Source organism: Erpetoichthys calabaricus, chromosome 15, assembly GCF_900747795.2.
Source record: "Erpetoichthys calabaricus chromosome 15, fErpCal1.3, whole genome shotgun sequence".
Classification (NCBI taxonomy): domain Eukaryota; kingdom Metazoa; phylum Chordata; class Cladistia; order Polypteriformes; family Polypteridae; genus Erpetoichthys; species Erpetoichthys calabaricus.
The window spans coordinates 63,898,171-63,917,705 of NC_041408.2; the positions used below are offsets into that span (position 1 = coordinate 63,898,171).

The 19,535-nt window shown below is 38.3% G+C and overlaps 2 protein-coding genes across 7 annotated transcripts in view; one reads left to right on the forward strand and one right to left on the reverse strand.

The window, feature by feature from the left end:
* The window catches only part of LOC114665880 (uncharacterized), a 134,425-nt gene extending 128,471 nt beyond the window's left edge, over nucleotides 1-5,954 (reverse strand). Inside the window, exon 1 of one of the 6 annotated variants that reach the window (XM_051919537.1) lies at nucleotides 5,574-5,954. In XM_051919537.1, coding sequence (XP_051775497.1) covers nucleotides 5,574-5,649 — 76 coding nt within the window. In that variant the 5' untranslated portion in view covers nucleotides 5,650-5,954. Of the gene's footprint in view, nucleotides 1-5,265; nucleotides 5,503-5,573 lie in introns of those variants that run through there. The other 5 variants (XM_028820529.2, XM_028820530.2, XM_051919536.1 and 2 more) reach the window with 5 other exon arrangements.
* Nucleotides 5,955-15,499: 9,545 nt separating this feature from the next.
* Nucleotides 15,500-19,535, forward strand: part of prkn (parkin RBR E3 ubiquitin protein ligase) — a 1,136,346-nt gene continuing 1,132,310 nt past the window's right edge. The window contains exon 1 of the mRNA XM_028821112.2: nucleotides 15,500-15,633. Within this exon, the coding sequence (XP_028676945.1) occupies nucleotides 15,627-15,633 (7 nt within the window). The 5' untranslated portion in view covers nucleotides 15,500-15,626. The remainder of the gene's footprint in view (nucleotides 15,634-19,535) is intronic.

Here is a 19,535-nt window from a genome sequence, read left to right on the forward strand (position 1 = left end):
TAATACCTTAAGTACCTATTAACACTACCAGCTTTCCCACTCATGTGTTTCTAAAAGCAAAACAACTTATAAAACTAGCTTTCACAATGTATTTTATTCACCCACAAGGCAGAAATGAAAGAAATTTTTACATTTAAAAACAAAACATTTACAAACAAAAACAACCTCCACAGCTTGGGATGGGAGCTTGGCTAATTATTCAAAAGGTAAACTGGAAAGGACTATGTCTAAAGTTCAAAAAATGTGGCTCTGATCTCCCTTCCAATGCATCTCTCTACAAAAGCTATACCTTCAATCTTCCTAATAAAATTACCTCAGACCCCTATCATTTAGCTTATAATTCTTTCAGTTAATTCCAAAAATGTTTAATATCTTTTCTCTCAAAAGACTGTTTTCTTCAACCTTAGCTTCTTTACTACTGCCATATGAAGCTGAACTTTGCATAGCACCGAATATTCTGCAACATGTAAAGTTGTTATTCAAGTATGTACCTGTATATGACGATGTTTGTTCATCTTCTGTCCTTTGTCAGTTTGCAGTATGCACTGTACAATCTGAAAGTCTCATTTGTATCTTTGCTGTACCAAAATCAAGTATCACTATTGCAAATACAGAATCTACTGTATATGTATATCAAACACAAGTAAATACCAAGTCTACGGGATGTTTTACAATTTCGGCAGACTCGCACAGTAGAAACCTGGATGTCTGTGAACACACAGCTGACATTCGCTTTTCGTTACATAATAACATTAAATGTCAATTTCATTTGGGCTATTTTGGGCTAGTTTCAATTCTGTTATGCTGTTCTGATTAATTACTGTTAGAAACATCATACTGTTTACCAAAAAACTCATTAAATTAATTTTTGACTAAAAAAATCAAACTGGTAGACTGGAACATATGGTATTTCGAGTGTGTATATAATGATTACTTTTGTAGAATGTTTTGTTAGTACTTTGTTGGAAGAAGTAATTAAAGTTATTTGTGTACCACAGGTGCATTGTAGTACTGGTAATGGCTTTAAGTAATGGATGTGCTTATTTTTGTCCAAAAATTTTTTTTGATTAAAGTGGTTTTTAGTGGAAAATAAACATTGGAAATGTGTGCGCAGGTTGCTGCTCTTAAGAACGAAGGACAATCCCACAATCGAATTGCAGTATCAATAAAGGTCTATCTGGGAGTGGTGCATATGACCCTGGAACAGATTCATGAGACACGGTTCTTTATTTCCAGAACCAGAAGTGGTCACCCATGTGTGATGATAGGAAAATTGTAATGATTACTAAATCATCATCACGTATCAGTGAAAGCCGGCTGTGATCACTCTTACCAGATCATCTTAAAACAATCAGTAAGTGGACAATTCATTGCAGACTACTTGATTCAGGACTACAATCATGCCATCCTGCAAGAAAACTAACTTTATCTGCAAAAAAAAAAATTTGCAGATCGCATTAAGTTTTGCAAAAAATATAAGGGATGGACTGCCACAAAATGTGAAAAGGTGATGTTTACAGATGAAGCAACCTTCACTCACTTTAAGAATTACATTGGGCATGTGTGGAGACCAGATGGGCAACGTTGCAATGCAAAATATGTGGTGCCAGCTGTCAAACAGTGTGAAAAAATTATGGTTTTGGGTGCCATTTCAGCATTCAGGCCTCTGGATAATTCCAAAAACACCACAATGACAGGGTCAGTTTATTTGAAGGTGCTGGAGGACAAGCTCTCAAATTTTATGGCAATACAAGGTTCAACTTATTTTCAGCAGGATGGGGCACCCTGTCACACAAACAAGACAGTGAAGGCATGCCTTGCATTGGCAGGGTATCAGCTATAGAAGACTACTGTCGTCAACTCTGTCATTCAATGCCTGCTCGGATCCAAGCTGTACTCAATAATAAAGGACGACATACCAAATACTAAAAACACTTTTAGTAGTGCCAACAGTTACTGGATTATTGTCAAATGTAACTTCATTCACTGTTTTCACTATGTGAAATTAAAAATTTGACATTGACTGCATTCACTTTACTTGCTTTTATGTTTTGCTTTTGAATACTTGCATATACTGTATGTGCACCTTGATGGTATACTCAAACTTTTTGCACCTAAGTGTATATATACTCAACAATAATTGTGTTTCAATAATTATAGGTGGCATCATTATAGAAAGTGGCTAACATCGCAATATATCAATCTATTATTTAAGTACTTTTTGCCAATCCAGGATAATGGGAGGGCACAGTTTTTACTATAGCATTGGGCCCAAGGCAGGAATCAACTTTGGATGCCAATGTATCATAGGAAACACATGAACATGCTTATACTCACTTCATAGTTGTAATCTTTTGGAAGAAAATGAAAGTGTATGTTTGCATACTACAAATGAGAAATTGCTATCAGACTGGGATATACTGTGTATTGTATTGTATTGACCCCCTTCTTTTTGACACCCAGTGCACGCCCAACCTACCTGGAAAGGGGTCTCTTTTTGAACTGCCTTTCCCAAGGTTTCTTCCATTTTTTCCCTACAAGGGTTTTTTTTTGGGGAGTTTTTCCTTGTCTTCTTAGAGAGTCAAGGCTGGGGGGCTGTCAAGAGGCAGGGCCTGTTAAAGCCCATTGCGGCACTTCTTGTGTGATTTTGGGCTATACAAAAATAAATTGTATTGTATTGTACTGTACCTTTTCTTCAAATTAACTTTAGGATCAAACAGTTTTTTTAATGCATAATCAATTTACATGTTGGACTTACAAATATTGTTTTTTATACATCTTAATATAGTAGTGTACAATGAATATGCTGAAAAAGACAAAATGCCCCCCGCCCCCCAAAGAAGTAATCCCCAAACTCAATGCACTACTGGATAACTGCTTTGTCATATATAAACGGATCACACTATCTGTAAAGAATTCCCAACAGAACATTTCATCTAATCAAAGGGCTTCAAACATAGAACTAATTTTACACTACAACTTTTTGCGGTGTCATTTTTTACTACTTGACTTTTTTGTGTACCCTCACTATGCAGTGACTATGCTGGATGTTTGTGTTGTATCCACACTGATAGTGCAGTCCTTCTGAACATTATACTAATTATATACTGTAAACCGTACTGTCAATTGCTCGTTATTACTTTTCAACCTATGGCTGTAACACCAAGATAAATTCTGAGCAACTATGTTGCTTGGAAATAATAAAGTTTGCTTAAAGGTGTTACTTTTTCATTTATACACAATGCATCCATTTTAAAGAGATTCTGAAGTGTTTATTTGTGAGTAGAGCCATTTAAGCAGTCATTTTGCAAATGTTACTCCACTGTAAAACATGCACTAAACCATTTTAGACAAAGCTATAGTGGAAAACGCATACAGGAGATTGAATCTGCTAGAGGCAAATAAAACATTTACAGATACACAGAATGTATTTGTTTTGTTATTGTACTGTAATAATTATATATTATATGTAAGGGTGGCACTGTGATGTAGAGGTAGCACTGTGGCCTCACAACAAACAGACTTGGGTTCAAGTCCCAGATTCTCTCTGTATGAGAGCTTGCATGTTCTGCCCATGCCCATTTGGGGGTGCTCAGGTTTTCTCCCACATTTGTCCACGAATTGTTCCTTCCTTGTACCTGCTGCTTGTTGGGATGGGCTCCAGCTACACTGTTCTGAATAAGTGGCTTTTAGAAGGTCTTTAATAACTGCAGCATCAACAGATGCTTTACAATGCTCAAAAGAATATTAATAATAAACCTATTTAATATCTTGGGTTGCATTCATCTGTCATGAGATGAGCAGCTCTCCCTTGGCTTTGACTCCAAAGTCGGCACCACTTGTATGGTCACTGCAGCTGCACACTTTTATTCCAATCAGCTCCTTAGTTAACGGAAAAATTATGTTGTTGGTTACACACATCATTTAATTAGTTGATTTCCCCTTGCATAATGAATAATTTCTCCTTCTGTTCTGTATATTCTACACTTCAAAATACAACAAAAGAAATTCTGCGTTCTGTGTTTTGTTGTAGTAAATTGTAGACTAGATGGAGTGAGTCAGTGGGCATGTCACGTTACACGTCTGTTTCATGCTCCAGTGATTGCCTCCGACTCGCTAAGATTATGAAAATGAAGACTGCATCTGAAAATCACTGGAAAAATCGCGTAATGTGACATGGCCTTTAAAGGAATAATAAAAAAAGGGTACTCCCTCAGTAGTTTACATTTTTTTAATCTTCATCTGCTCATTATTAACAGAAATAATATAGATAAAAAATAAAGTTAAACTTAAAGTGAATAAAAATGTACAGACGTGTGTAGTAGAACTAAGACAAATGCAGATATCCTTGCTAGATTTGTTAGAAAATAAATTCACAAGGTATACTTTATGTAGATGCTGAGAACCCAGGATCTACACTGAGGGCAGTTATAGGATTCGGGACAATAGACAAATGCACTGACATTCAAAACTCACTTTGTGTGGTGTTGTCACATTTACATTTTCCTGAAGAAAACTTTATTCCTGTAACAACATGTCCTTGTCCTCTGGTCAGATGCGAGTATGGCAATTAAGGAAGACAAAAAGTAGTAACTAGAAGGTGTTAATCTGTGCTGCAAAAAAATTCTCTCTCAGATAAGGCCACTATAGTTCTCTACATTGTGTTTCTACGGTCCAACATTTAGACTACAAAACTGCAGCTTCCGCGTACATTTTCCTGTAAAGGAGTTTGTTAATGCTCCATTGATCACACTACTGGTAATAAATGTACATAACAAAGGAATATACATGGAGAATTTCAAAACCTAAAAAGCTAAAAGGTGTTGAATATGGCCTTAAAGGTAAGCAATTATTGAACACTTTCTTTCATTCCAGTGTTACCAGGACCTTAAACAATGGATTCCAAGAAATGAATCGAATGAAAGAAAATGCGCTCTTATCGTGAACTGAACTGTTGTGATTAGGTGTGCTTCTCCACAATATGAAAACATTCAAGAATTAAAACGAACTAGACTCTGTTAACATATCGCCTCGTCAATCCAAACATCAGTCCTCAGAAGTGCTTTCACCATGCACACACTCCGCATGGCTGCTAAGGCACTCAGAGTAATTAAATGCAGACGTGCACACAAGTGAAAAGGCGGAGTTTAATCCCGATAGATACATCGCAGCACCCAATCTAAAAAAAAACTATTTAAGCAACTTGTTAAAAAATGTGGGCCCGATTAGTGCCTGGCATATGCTGCAAGGCCTACGGTACATTACCCGCAGTCACTCACACGCCGCCTCGTTTCTTAACTGCTGGCGTGCAGATGTGGATATGCTCCCGCAACTGGGGGGTGGAGATGGAGTCACAGGCAGGGGGAACACATGAAGTCCCGTCTCATTTCTCTTCTCTGTGCTTCTAATAAGCGCTCCCGATATAGCAGCTTCACAGTGTGATCGCACCCAACTGCCCTATAAAGGACGTCGGGACCCCAGATCGCCGTCTGTGTGTGCGCGCACGCGCGCCCCCAGCCCTCTGCTCAGTCCATTAGTTCTTGACAATAGATAAACAAATAGCTGGTACTCACGACGGGACTGATCGTCATCGTTTTCATCACAGAGATCTTTGGTGTTTGCTTTTAATGCAGGTATCCTTCGATCCATACAAATAAAATGGCGATCGGTTAAAAGCCCTCATTGAAGCACATTTTGAATTCGTCGCTTATGCGCGAGCTTCCCTTGACCCGTCCGTCTTCATTATCTAGCGAAACGCAGAGCTGCTAAGCTGAGGAAGCCGCCTCCATCCGAACTGCACGAGCTACTGACGGCCGAACTGCTCGCTGACGTAACCAAACTAACTACAAAAAAGTCTTATTTGCTATTCTTCTGCTTACATAACTGCTCGCTATCCCGTTACACCGGATTCCCAAAACGGGATTGTCACAAATGAGAACATCTCGCTATATGGTACAGAATTACCCATAGGATGCCTCTACGCTGTTTTTAGTGCCGTGATGCATTCTTAAATGCCTCAACGTAGTCCTCATAATCTGTCTCAACAACCTAACTCACTCATTTTAACTCACATATCACTGACTAGCTCAACATTTTCCAGTTTCACCGGTTTCATCCACCTATTTTTTCCTTTCCTGTTGTGAAACATGGGCAGTAAACGCCACTCCAGTGAAAGGTGTGAATTTTGGGGAGGATGGCTCATATTAGAGATTACAGACTCCTTGACTATAGCTTCCTTTTAGACTAGATTAGTTTTTTCAAACACTGGACACTGCAAAAGCTCTAGTTAAATTTTTGTGCCACAGTTGCAGGCATGGGTGGGTTGGGGAAAGTTTGAGGGGATCAGGGGTGCAGGGAACTACATTGCGGCAATAAATGATAAATAAATAGATACAATAAATAGCAGTAGCAGAAGAATACCTTAATGTACATAGTGCAAAACAGAACTGTACAGACATACACGCTCCACAGTTTGACACTAGTTCAAAAAAGGCAGATGGCAGCACCTGTAACATAGAGCAGAATTAACACATAAACTAGCAGGAGGTGTAAAATACAGGGCAGGTAGGATCAGGTTACTGTGAATTCAGTGAACTGGCTTGAGGAGGACGTGGGTGGAAGGTTGTGGTGAGGCTCCAGTAGCGTTTACCAGAAGGGGAAAATGGGATAAGCTTGATGGCTGGCATCAGAGATGAAGGATTCAGTCCTCCATGGAAGGTAGAAGGTCAGCCCCACGCCCTTTAGAGGATCCCATGATCCTGGCAAGCCAAGTTACTAAACCACACCATGATAATACGCATATGCTTACACATATTCAAAATTTCTTGTAATGGTGATAACTTTTAGCAGAGCATATGTGAGTCCCTGTCACCACTTTGCATTACACATGGGGACTAAACTTCTCCAGAAAAGTGTTGATTTTTGAGGAGGTGGAATGAATACAGTATTAGTCTCTGATGTAGAACAGAGATTTATGTACTAGTTACTAATCACAGGTACATCATTTCTTCTAATCATAATAGCTGTTAATGCAGCGTGCCCATGACTCTGTCTTCATTTTTCTTTTCAGCAACATCAGGTATCTCAAAAATAATTAACAAGTTTACTTTGATCATGATGATGAAAGGGGACACTAACCATGTGAAATAGAGGGAAAGCAAACACGGCGCTCAAAGCTATGCTAACTATAGAAAATAAATGTCAACTGTGGTTGAAAAATAGTCTGATGATAAAGGCATGTAGACACACTAAATATTTTTTCTTCTGTTTTGGTCACATACATGCACAATATGGACAAAAGTATTGGGGTACCTGACCATTACACCAACAGGGGATTTAATTACATTGCATTCAAATACATAGACTTTAATATGAGGTTGGGTCCCCCTTTGCAGCTATAACAGCTTCCACTCTTCTTGGAAGGCTTTCCACAAGATTTTGGAGTGTTTCTGTGGGAATTTGTGCACATTCATTCTGTAGAACATTTATGAGGTCAGGCACTGATGTTGGACGAAGAAGGCCTTGCTCACGATCTCCTTTCCAGTTCAACCCAAAGGTGTTGAAGCAGTTAAGTTCAGGGCTTTGTGTGGCCCAGTCAAGTTCTTCCACACCAAAATCATCCAACTGTGTATTTATGAACCTTGCTTTGTCCACGAGACACAGTCATGCTGGAATAGAAAGCACCTTCCTCAAATGGTTTCCACAAAGTTGGGAGCATAGCGTTGTCCAAAATGTCTTGGTGTGCAGAAGCATTAAGATTGCCCTGCACTGGAAGTAAGGAGTCTAGTCCAAACCCTGAAAAACAGCCCCACACCATTATCTCTCCTCCACCAAACTTCACAGTTGACACAATGCAGTCAGGCAAGTAACGTTCTTCTGGCATCTGCCAAACCCAGACTGCCAAACAGAGATGCATGATTTGTCACTCCATAGAACACGTTTCCACTGCTCCACAATCCAGTGGAGGTGTGCTTTACACCACTCCATCTGACTCCTAGCATTGGACTTGGTGATGTGAGGCTTGCATGCAGCTGCTTGGCCATGGAAACCCATTCCATGAAGTTTTTGTGTTTACATTAATGCCAGTGGAAATCTGCAACTCTTCAGCTGTGGAATCAGCAGAGTGTGGGTGACTTTTATGCATCATGCACCTTAGCAGATGTTGACCACGCTCTCTAGTCTGTGGTCTTCATGGCTGAGTTGCTGTTGTTCCTGAATGCTTCCACTTTCCAATAATACTTACAGTTACAACTTACAGTTGACCGTGGAATATCCAGCAGAGGTGAAATTCCATGAACCTTCTTATAGATAAGGTCACATCCTATCACACACAGTACATGCATACATTCTCAGACCCACTTATTCCAATTCAGGGTAGTGAGGAGTGGAGCTTCTCCTGGCAGGGCAACGTGCAAAGTGTGAAGCAATCCTGGATTGCAGGGCACACACCCACACTTGGGTCAGTCTGCAATTAATTATGATGAAAACAAGCAGGCCACAGAGGTTTCTGCTGCTGCCTGTTTGGAGTTACAGTAACTTGCTTTTGTTTAGTCTGTATGATTTTTTTTAACAGTATTCTTATTTTCCTCTTACACACTTAAAACACATTCTAGGTTACTTATATAGTCTACTAGTTTGACTGAATATGTTTACAATAGACTATTGTCTTGTCCACTAACGTATCTTGCTTTGCACTTCATTTTGCAGAGATAGGCTTCAGTTCCTATGACCATGGCTTTGACAATAAGCAGATTTAAAATCTCCTTGGAAGTGTAATGAAAATGTGCAGTTTAAAATAACCCAGTATGTATTTTTTTTATAAATAAAATGCTAAAATCTATCCATCATCTAACCTTCTTAATTCAGTTTTGGGTCCTGAGATATACTGTACAAAAACAACATTTTAATTAAAATGACAGGTGAGTTAGTCAGTGTGGTAAAGCACACATGTAGAGTGTGCACTGGGACATCTTTCTAGCAATTTTTCATATCCAGTCTAAACTGACATATAATGATAATCAGTGCTGAATTAGGTGGTGAACAATGGGCATACATCATTATATTGGATTAATGAAACTGAGGCAGCAAAACTGTGTTAATCTTTAAATTACATTTTCAGCTATTCCAAAATAAATATGTCACTATAATGTTCAGAGGGTTTCATGGAGAATTTACACACAGTATGTACAAAACACACACATTTTTGCAATAGTAAAGAACAGTGGGCATTTTTAGCATATACAGTGAATTCAGAAAGTATTCCGACCTCTTCACTTTCTGCCGAATTCATTGTGTTGCAGATTTAATTTGAAATTGAAAATTTGCCATTTTTGCCCATCAACATATACCCAGACCATAATTATGAACTGTTTTCAGAAAGGTGTGCAAATTTTCTAAATGTCAAACACAGAGATCTCTTATTCAAATAAATATTCACACCCTTAATTCAATACTTTGTAGAACTCCCTTGGGCAGCAATTACAGGTTTGAGTATGCTGTACTTGGGTAAGTCTCTTTAAGATTTGCACACCTTGATTTTGGCAGATTATCACATTCTTCCTGGCAGATCATCTCAACCTCCATTACCACAAATGTTCTATACAGTTTAAATCTGGACGTTATTTTGGCTTTATGCTTCCGGTCATTGCAGTGCTGAAAGGTGATCCGTCACCCCAGTCTGAGGCCACGTGGCTTCTTCTGTTTTTTTTAATTTTTTAATTTCCTTGTTTACTTCAAAAGCAACAACAACAACAACATTTATTTATATAGCACATTTTCATACAAAAAGTAGCTCAAAGTGCTTTACATAATGAAGAAAAGAAAAAGAAAAGACAAAATAAGAAATTAAAATAAGGCAACATTAGTTAACATAGAAAAGGAGTAAGGTCCAATGGCCAGGGTGGACAGAAAAAAAAAAAAAAAAAACTCCAGAAAGCTGGAGAAAAAAATAAAATCTGTAGGGGTTCCAGGCTACGAGACCACCCAGTCCCCTCTGGGCATTCTACCTAACATAAAGAGATTAACGCCGAATGTTGATTGGTAGTGTGAACTTAATGATGATATGAAGGTGGACTACAATGTTGGCTTTTTTTTCAAAAATGCATTAAGGATATGACTGATACAACACAATGTAGTGCGACCAGTTTATCTCAGATTTATCGTCACATGTGGCGTACACAGTAAATATAGTGCACTGCTTAGTTAGCCAAGTGCATCATTCCGCCACTGTCCGGCTGCTCGAATCTCGCTTCATAGGTTATGTCAAATGTAACACATCACACTAGGCAATGAAAAGCAAAACATCCGAGTCTTCTTTGGAATTCGCATATACTGTGCAATTCTGGCAAGGCTTTATGCCCGATTTGCTATTGCCGACTGATTTTTGTAGTCGGCTCGAATTTCAGCGTCAACAGCAATTGTTTCACATGCAGTATGTGATGGATTGAGATGCGCTTACAGGATCAGGCTGTCATACGATTGATAGAATTTCTCTCATGTCAGAAGTTTCAGTTGGCTATTCTGTACTGTGAGCAGTCTCATGGGCCTATTTTCTGATCTCCCGATTCATTGTGCATCGATCGCAGTACATTGTACATTAGGTATTGCTGTGGTCATGTACATTTGTACATTTTTTGTTTCAGAAAATCTAAATATTATATACCGTAGCAATAAAATTTTCCAGTGATAAAAGCATCTCAGGAAACTTTTATTGGAAGAACACAAACTAAACAAACACAACAATAAATTACATAGACTTTGTACGTTCTCTTTACAAAGCAAATCATATTGTCCGTGTCTCAGCTACCCAACTAACACATCCAGTCACACCTTTTTAAGAGTTTTAAGAGTCAGGAACACAGCACTTTCTTGGTTGACATTTTGAGAAGCCGGTGGCCATCATGTTTACTGTATTTTTGTTTATTTTTTTGAATGGATAAAACTGTTCATCATGGCCATGTACATGTATTGTATAATCTGAGGGCCCACATGCTAGAATACAAGGAGTATCTGTGAATTAAGTATTTTGCCACATAACGATGTAATAGAAGTTACTGTGGTTTTAGGGATATTTTACTTTAATTAAATATAGGAAACTAGCCATGTGCGCCCAACTACGTTGCGCGTGTTAAAGTTGTCTGTGAAGGGCTCCCTGTTTAAACGTGGCTGCCAGTTGTGAACTGGGCCCTTCGTTTCACAGCATTATGATTTTTTATAAGGGAAACAAAATTACAAAAGAAAACTCTTGGACATTGATTCGATAGGAACGGCCTTCTCGGAATCACTGTCCGAATAGTAATTATGTGGTGGTGTAGGAGCATTTCTGCTTCTCTCCGTTCACAGTCCGTCTCGTTTTCACAATGCTGTCGTTTCCTCTCACGATCTCTTCTCAACCTTTCTCTAATCTCGCAGGTTGCTTTGTGGCAATCCAAAGAGTAAGGCAATATACACGGAGCAATGGTTATAAAAGGGGGACACATAGGTATCCAGGCTCTTTAAAGCATAAATAGGGATCACTTCACTGACATGTGAGCAAGCAACGGTACAACTGTGGGACGCGCAGCACTCGCCAGCTACAACGTAACAATAATAATTTCCGGAACGTGCTGTTACGTTGTCATTCATTTTACCCACTGTCTTTCTTTCATTCATATGTTACGTAGGCACGTACCTTTTATCTTCGGCAATCTCATTCTCTAACCAGGCCTCAGGAGCTAACCAGCGTAACACTGTCCACCACCCCTTTCGTTATTCCGGCACATTGTTGACATCCGTGAGTAACAACAACATACTAAACTGGAAGGTGGTCTACGCATGCATGGAATTCGCGGACAAACAAAGATCAAGATCCAAATGAAGATTATATATAAAGATTAGTTAATTTAAAGCACAACAATTTGTTTAGTTTGAATGTCTGTGTTTTGAGGTGTGACTGGAGTACTACAGTCTTCAGTAGTATAAGCCTGGAGGAGATTCTTAATGCAATGCCTATGTTTTAGCTGTCTCTCTACTGCCATCTAGTGCTTCTTCTTCTAATTCATTCGCGGACAAACAAAGATCAAGATCCAAATGAAGATTATATATAGAGATTATTTTCATTTTAAGATTTTGGGTTGGCACCATACTTTTTATCATATTTTCATGATTTTTGTTTTTACAGTGCACAATTGTGTTTATTTTCTATTTTTTTACTCGTTGAATTTTTACATATAACTAAATTTACAAATGTAAAATTGATATGATTTCCTTTTAAAAAGGGGGATATGTGTATTTTATAGAGACGGACAAAGTCTGTTAAATGACAAAGAAAATCTTGTACAAGTTACAAGACTCACAAAAAATAAAAAGAGTAGGAGCCATGAAATAAAATGTTTGTTCACTAAGAGCTGTGCTACTGGTATAATAATGGAGTGAGATGGAAACTATAGCTCGCCAAGAATATTACTGTCTGTCTCAAATTTGTAAAAACACGCCTGAAGTTTTTTTTTAAGGAAAGGTTTGTTGGCAGAGGTGTCAGGTTTGAAGAGTTTTGAGCTACATGTGCCCTGTTAATGGCAAGAACCTGGAACAATGGCCAGCTTTGCTGCCTTACAACTCCGGGGACATATAGGTTCTCTTCCCAGGCCAGCCATAGTCTGGATGGTATAAATAGATTTCACCAGATCCTGGTAGATTGTCTGTAGGCCCTCCAGTAACATTTCACATCACTTAGATGTGTAAGTTATAGATTAACTGAAAATATTAAAGAAGTATAACTGTGGATACTTATAAGTGTGTCTTGTGATAGGCTGACATACTGGTCCTTGTCTTGAGCACCGTGCTGAATGGATAGGCTTAGTCTCTTCTCAGCCTTAAAATGAAAATGTCAGTTCAGAAGGTGAAGAACTAAATGTTATCCAATTATGTTTGCCAAACACTAAATGACATACTCCTGATGTAGAACCTCATTGCACCTGTTAAATTGTGTGGCTGTAGTGTCATGGTTTTGGGCAGCTTTGATTCTTTAGAATCACGATGGTTTGTTATCAATAAAATCAACTCTTATTTTATCAAAGATTAGCGGTACCTCTCATTGTTTGGGAAATAAATTGCAGGCACTGTCACTGAATAAACTCCTCAGGGGAAAACATTATGGCAACAAAGCAAAATTTCACTGATTAAACCCATTGTGGTGAGTAACTCTGCATGCCTGTGCTAAGGGAAACTTCCCTAATAACATACCAGTGTAGTAACTAAATAAATTTTCCCAAGGGGAAAAAATTTGGTCCAAAACATACTCTATGGTCTTCCACTATACAAATATTCCTTGAAACAGTGGAAGTGATTGTGGATTTTTGGAGACACTCCTCATCTCCTACACCCGTAGTTATTAAGTGATGTCAGTGTGAACATGGTGGGGTCGGTTAAATTTCTTGGCACAATTATCACTTACAGTCTGAACTGGGATGAAAACATAACTCTTCTTATCAAAAATACTCAGCATTGGATGTTATTTCTCTGTCAGCTTAAAAAATTTAACCTGTCCCAAGTAGTGCCTGCACTGATTAATAGAGCTGTTATGGAAAACATCCTCACTTTCCCCATAACAGTCCCAGTATGGCAATGCAACTGCTCTCTCCAAACACGAACTGCAGCATGTTATTGGGACTGCAGAAAAGACTGTAGGCCTGAAACTGGACTCCATTGTTGTCTTTTATACATCATGGGTCATACATCATGCTAGAAATATAATCAAACACTACACTTATCTGGGCAACCATCTCTTTCAGTTACTACCATTAAGGAAATGTTACCAGTCACCAAAGACAAGAACTACTAAATATAAAAACAGTTTCTTTTCTTCTGCAGTCATTATGGTTAAACGCAATCACTGATTCATCTGTGTCTTTTCCTGAATTCTAAACTTCTCAATCCAATCTAAATTATGTTTATTATGTGCATTGTATAAGGTCTTACTTGATATATTACTGGGCAGGGGTGCAATTGTATATATTTGTCATTTGTGTAATAATTTTTCACTACCACTGTATATAATGTTGTGATGGCGCCATGTATTGTACATTGTGTTGTTTAATTGTATGTACCTTTGATGTGTATGGATGTAATACTAAGAGAAATTCCTAACAACTATTTTGCTTGACAATAAAGTTCACGTTCAAATGTGTAATTTGCACAAAATTTGGCAGAGATAGATTCAACAGTAGGGTGGCACGGTGCGTGGAGTTTGCATGTTCTTCCTGTGTCTGTGTGGGTTTCCTCCGCGTGCTCCGGTTTCCTCCCACAGTCCAAAGACATGCAGGTTAGGTGCATTGGCGATCCTAAATTGTCCCTAGTGTGTGCTTAATGTGTGTGTGTGTGTGTGTGTGTGTGTCCTGCCCAGGGTTTGTTCCTGCCTTGCGCCCTGTGCTGGCTGGGATTGGCTCTAGCAGACCCCCGTGACCCTGTGTTAGGATATAGCGGGTTAGACAATGACTGACTGACAATGACAGTGTGGGCTTGCATACTGAACAAACATTTAGACACGCAAACGTACATTCATCTTTATTTATTAACTATTACTAGGAAAAAGCAGGCCATTTATCAGTTTGCTGAAATGGAACTAAAACTGGTCATGAAAACCAGATAAGAAACATTCAAGCAAGTCGACATGAGAATGGCTGAAGAAGAATACATTTATTGTTTTGTAATGGCTGACTCAATGTTCACATCCCATCCAGCAATGAAGGTTGTCACAGAACATAAACATAATTTTATGGTGGAAATCGGAATCAGTTTGGTATGAATAGCTGGATAAAACTATTCCACTACAATCTCACAGACCTATCTACAAGTACAGCAAACTTTTAATTAAGTTTATTTTGAAATGGGTCTAGAATACCTTTTGGCTTCATTTGTAAGTTAAGTATCAAATGTAAGTGTCACTTGCTCATCTGGGTCACATTTACTGTATATGATCACAACGAAGATTTAATGACAGTCATCACCAAAAAAAAACAATCCATTTGTCTTAAAAATTTGCCCCCTTATAAACCTTTTCAAAACCTTTGGAAACTGACTTTGCAGATCATTTCTGCATTGCTGTCTACTAACACTTATTCAACCACATGCTGTCTGCTATTGACAATGCTCTTTTATGAATGAAGCCTAATCAATGTCTTCATTCAGCTACAACCCAGTACCTGCTGTTTGTTTCATTCTGTAATGGTCATTTCTCTTAATTTAACATGTTAATTTTTTCACTTTTGTCCTAATATTAATTAGCAAATTATTTTTAGTGTTCTTTTTTTCTAGCTTTTATGTCATGGTTTCATGCCGTTTCCAGATGCGTGGCTACTATTCCTAGTGCATATTTTTTATAGTACTCCCTCCCGCTCAACATATATTCACTCATTTCCTAAACCCAATTATTGCAATAAACCTTTACCTAAGGCAGTTTTCAAACGCAGAGCAAATGCATTAATAATAAAAACTTCACTTCCCAGAAACCATCGCTCCCAGAATGCGTACGCTCACGTGGATATTCCTATGTTCAAACGTCATGGCTTGCAAATCTTTACGTTGAACCCAGCATTAACTGTAAAGTGCAACGTACACCTTGTTCGCTTTATTAAAGAACAAATCTTCTTGGAATGATAGGTACGTGAAAACGCTACTGTTATATCAGCTCTTGGGGTTTCATTTTCATTTTTATAAGGCTGAATTGTCTAACTTCCTATATGTCTCCTGAGTGTAAACAACTGCTGACATTAAATTTGATTGACGTTGTCAATACAGGTAAAATAAGCGCATAAGGTGGAAAAACATGACATGAAAATCAAAAATATTTGTCTCGTATATTTCTAAGATCGAGTAGTAAATAAGCTACGTTGCACTTTGTTGGAAAATATTGGCACATGACAAAACTTTTATTCGCAGGTATTTTATGTTTGAAAATGCAGACATAATAATAACAATAACAACAACAACAACAACAACAATAATAATAATAATAATAATGGATGAATATTAATAATTTGTAGTGAATTTCATTGTAAATTAAGGGCATGCTGTGTTCTTATACACCCTAGTAGTTAAAAGGGAAAAAAGAACAGTTTGTCAATTTAGCTGGTGTGGTGGCATTGAGCCCGAGTCTCCCGTGGAACAAAGTTCATTCTTAAGCGTTGTATTTGAGAATGCACAAGCATACAACTCAGTTCTCATTGTCTGGGTAATTGTAAGGAGCACGTTTTGGAACTGTTATTAAATAGTTCTTTTCTGTGTTTTTGATCAGTGAAAGTGTATGATTTTAAGGTTTAAAAATACATTTAGCAGTTTGTAAAATAAAGCGTGGAATATTTCCTTTAACATTTTTATATGTCTTGTAACATAAAAGCAAAATTCAAATTATTTATTCTCAGCAGTCTGTAGATTATAATTATTCACATTTCAACAACAATCCTTTAAAACGTCTGGGAAAAGTTATTGTCATAAATACATATACGGTCCCCATTACCCTGTGTTTGGATTCAGCGGGTTGGAAAATGGATGGATGGAAATATACGGTATTGTAAGAATTGTCATAAAGTTTTTTTTTACAACTGTGTTCACCGCTAAGATAAACCATTTACGCTAACATCGCATCTTCAAACATGATAATACTTTTCTGTCATAGTCTGGACAACTCAGAAGAGCTTCTACTTCCATATTTCCAGTTGTGCAAGGCCCCGGGACTATGGGGTGAAAACCACGTCTTTGATTTCTTAGTCCCAGTCCATAGCGAAGGAGTGACATGCCAAGTTGGGATGTTCAAGCACTAGTGTCTTTATATTTTACAACTCGGCAACAAACGTAACTTGAGTGCATAGTAGCTAACTGAACTGGTGACTGCGTAACATTTTTTATAACCTCTCCATGCCAGTAACTAGACCCACATTCCCACTTAATAGAAAGATCTGGCCGTTAAATACCCCAAAGATGCATGATCCAGTTCCAATACTGATTAATACAATTCTGGGCTGTGGTGAAATTGCAGGGATTTGACTTGTGGGGCATTAGCAGAGATTGTACTAACAACTTTGAGTGCAAAACAACTCTGGACAAGGTACCCTCCATTGCGGGGTCCACTCATGTACACTCTTAACACTCTTAGTCTAACAGGCTGGGATTTGGATCCAGAATGGTAGAAGCACTAGTCACTGCACCAGTGGTAACTGATTTGACTTAATATGGAAGTAGTGGAGTCATTGTTTTGCAGTGATGGTGTGCTCTCTCTGACTACTTAACAGAGGAGAAAGGTGCACGCCATGAATATGTTTTTCTTTTTCTAATTTATGTGCAGCATGGTTCGTTTTAAAAATTACTCTTTCTAATACAAAGTCATTGGGGAGCAGAGACTTTTCAGGTATGAAGAATACCAGGGTAGCAACCAGTATTTTATAGTGTGCCAGTCTGTCATGAGACAAACTCACAGACACACCTCATGCTCAAGTCATTACAGAACAATAAAGAATGTGATGATAAACACATGTTAAAGAGTTTAGGAGGAAACCATAGAACAATACCCAAGTAGTATCTTCAAATGTCTGGTGCTAGTCATTTAATATTCTGTGGACTGAAGTGTTTAATACTGTGCTTGGAGGAAAAAAGAAGAACACTGCACAACAGCACCCAGTCCATGTTGCAACTATAAAGCATGAGGGAGGGAGCATCCTGAATTGTAGTTGCTTTTTGGTCTCAGGACCTGCACAGTTTGCTATTATTGAGGGAACCATTAATTAAAAACCGAGTAAAGAGTTTTACAGGAAATCTGTCTGTCAGCTGAAGCTTAGTGGAGGATGGGTGATATAATAAGACAGTGTTTTGAAACCCAGGTAAATCAACTGCAGAATGGCTTAAACAGAATAAAATTTGTGTTCTGCAGTGGCCAAGTCAGAGTCTATGAATTGGATGGCATGATCTGAAGAGATCGAGCTGCCCTCAAAAAGAGTACATCTTACAAATGAAGATTGCAGTTTTTTTAAGGAGGAAATATCTAAAATTCCTGATTAGCAGCTATAGGAAATATTTGGTCGAGGTAATTTCTGTTAAAAAGAGGTTCTACCAGTTACTTAATACAAGAATTCACATACTTTTTCCACTTGAAATGCTTAAATGATGTATTCCTTTCGACAAGAATAATTACGGTTGTTTGTGTGTGATTACTTTAAGCAGATTGTATTTGCCTATTATTGAGACTTAGTTAAAGGTCACACCATATTTTTGTGAGTAATTAAATCTAGGTAATTGCAAAGGGTTCACAAAAGCTTAATTACAGTTGTATGTACCAGCATGACACAGTGCTTTGAGCAAACAATTTTGGCCCATTGTTAAGGATACCTTTTTTTCCAGGATGCTCAGATTAGTCCCATAATGTTTGTGCAAAACAGTTTTAAAATTTGACAGTGTCTCATTTAGATTGCAATCAGAGCTTTGCCCAGGTTTATTCTAAGGGCGCTGTTTATTTTTATCCTTGTGCCGCTCCAAGGTTACTTTTGTCTTTTCTTTAGGATCATTGTCTTGCTGAGAGAATCACTTTTGTCAATGCTTAATTTTTTTCAGCAGACTGGTTCTGTTGCAGTATGTCATTGCATTTTCCACTAACAGTTTATCTTTCATTTTAAACACATGTCTAGTCCCTTCTGGTAAAAAGCAGCCGCACATCATAATGCTGCTTCCATCTCACTTCACTGTAGTTGTCATGTTTTTTGAGAAGTGGGCAGAGTTACATTAGTGCCACACATATCCCTTTGAACTTTGTCCAAAAATGTCTGTCTTGGTCTCTTATCACACCACAAAACCTTTACAACATCCCAATTGGTTAACTCTCATGCTTTTTTTTTTTTTTTTGTAAACTCCAGACATGCTTTCAGTTATTGTGAAGTAGTGGCTTTTTTGGTCTTAACCTCTCCTTCAGGCTGATGCTGTGTTTGTCAGTTTGTTTGACTGCTGTACTTTTACTTCAGGTTTTGTCACTGAGCTCTGTCGATCCTTGAAAGTCTGTTTGTTATGAGGGATAACCTTTTTCAGGGCAGCGTCTGGATGGTTTGGCATAAATTTCACTTTTTTGGATTTTCATTTTCAAGATTCACAACTTGGAAAATGACCCCATAACTGTGGGGCTTTATTTCAGAAAATGTGTCAATTATTTTAATGATTCACCGGTGGATGCTAATTGTGATCCAACTGTGTTCTCATTAGGCCATTATTTTTTTAGCTGTTTAAACTTGGAGTTTTCAAAAGACATGGACTAAATGCTTATGCAAATAGCACACCGTTTGTACCTTGTGGCAGACGGCTGGGGATTCAGCCCAGCCGGGACACCTGGAAGGACCAGGAGAGGGACAATACCTCCCCTGGGCCACGAGAGGGCAGCCACTGTTGGGGGCGCCTGGATAATTATAGAGCCCTGGAAGGGAGGTCATCAGGAAGCACCTGGAGCACATCTAGGTGAACTATAAAAGAGGCCGCCTCACTCCATTCAAGGAACCAGAGTTGGGTGGAAGAGGATGGAGCTTGCGAGG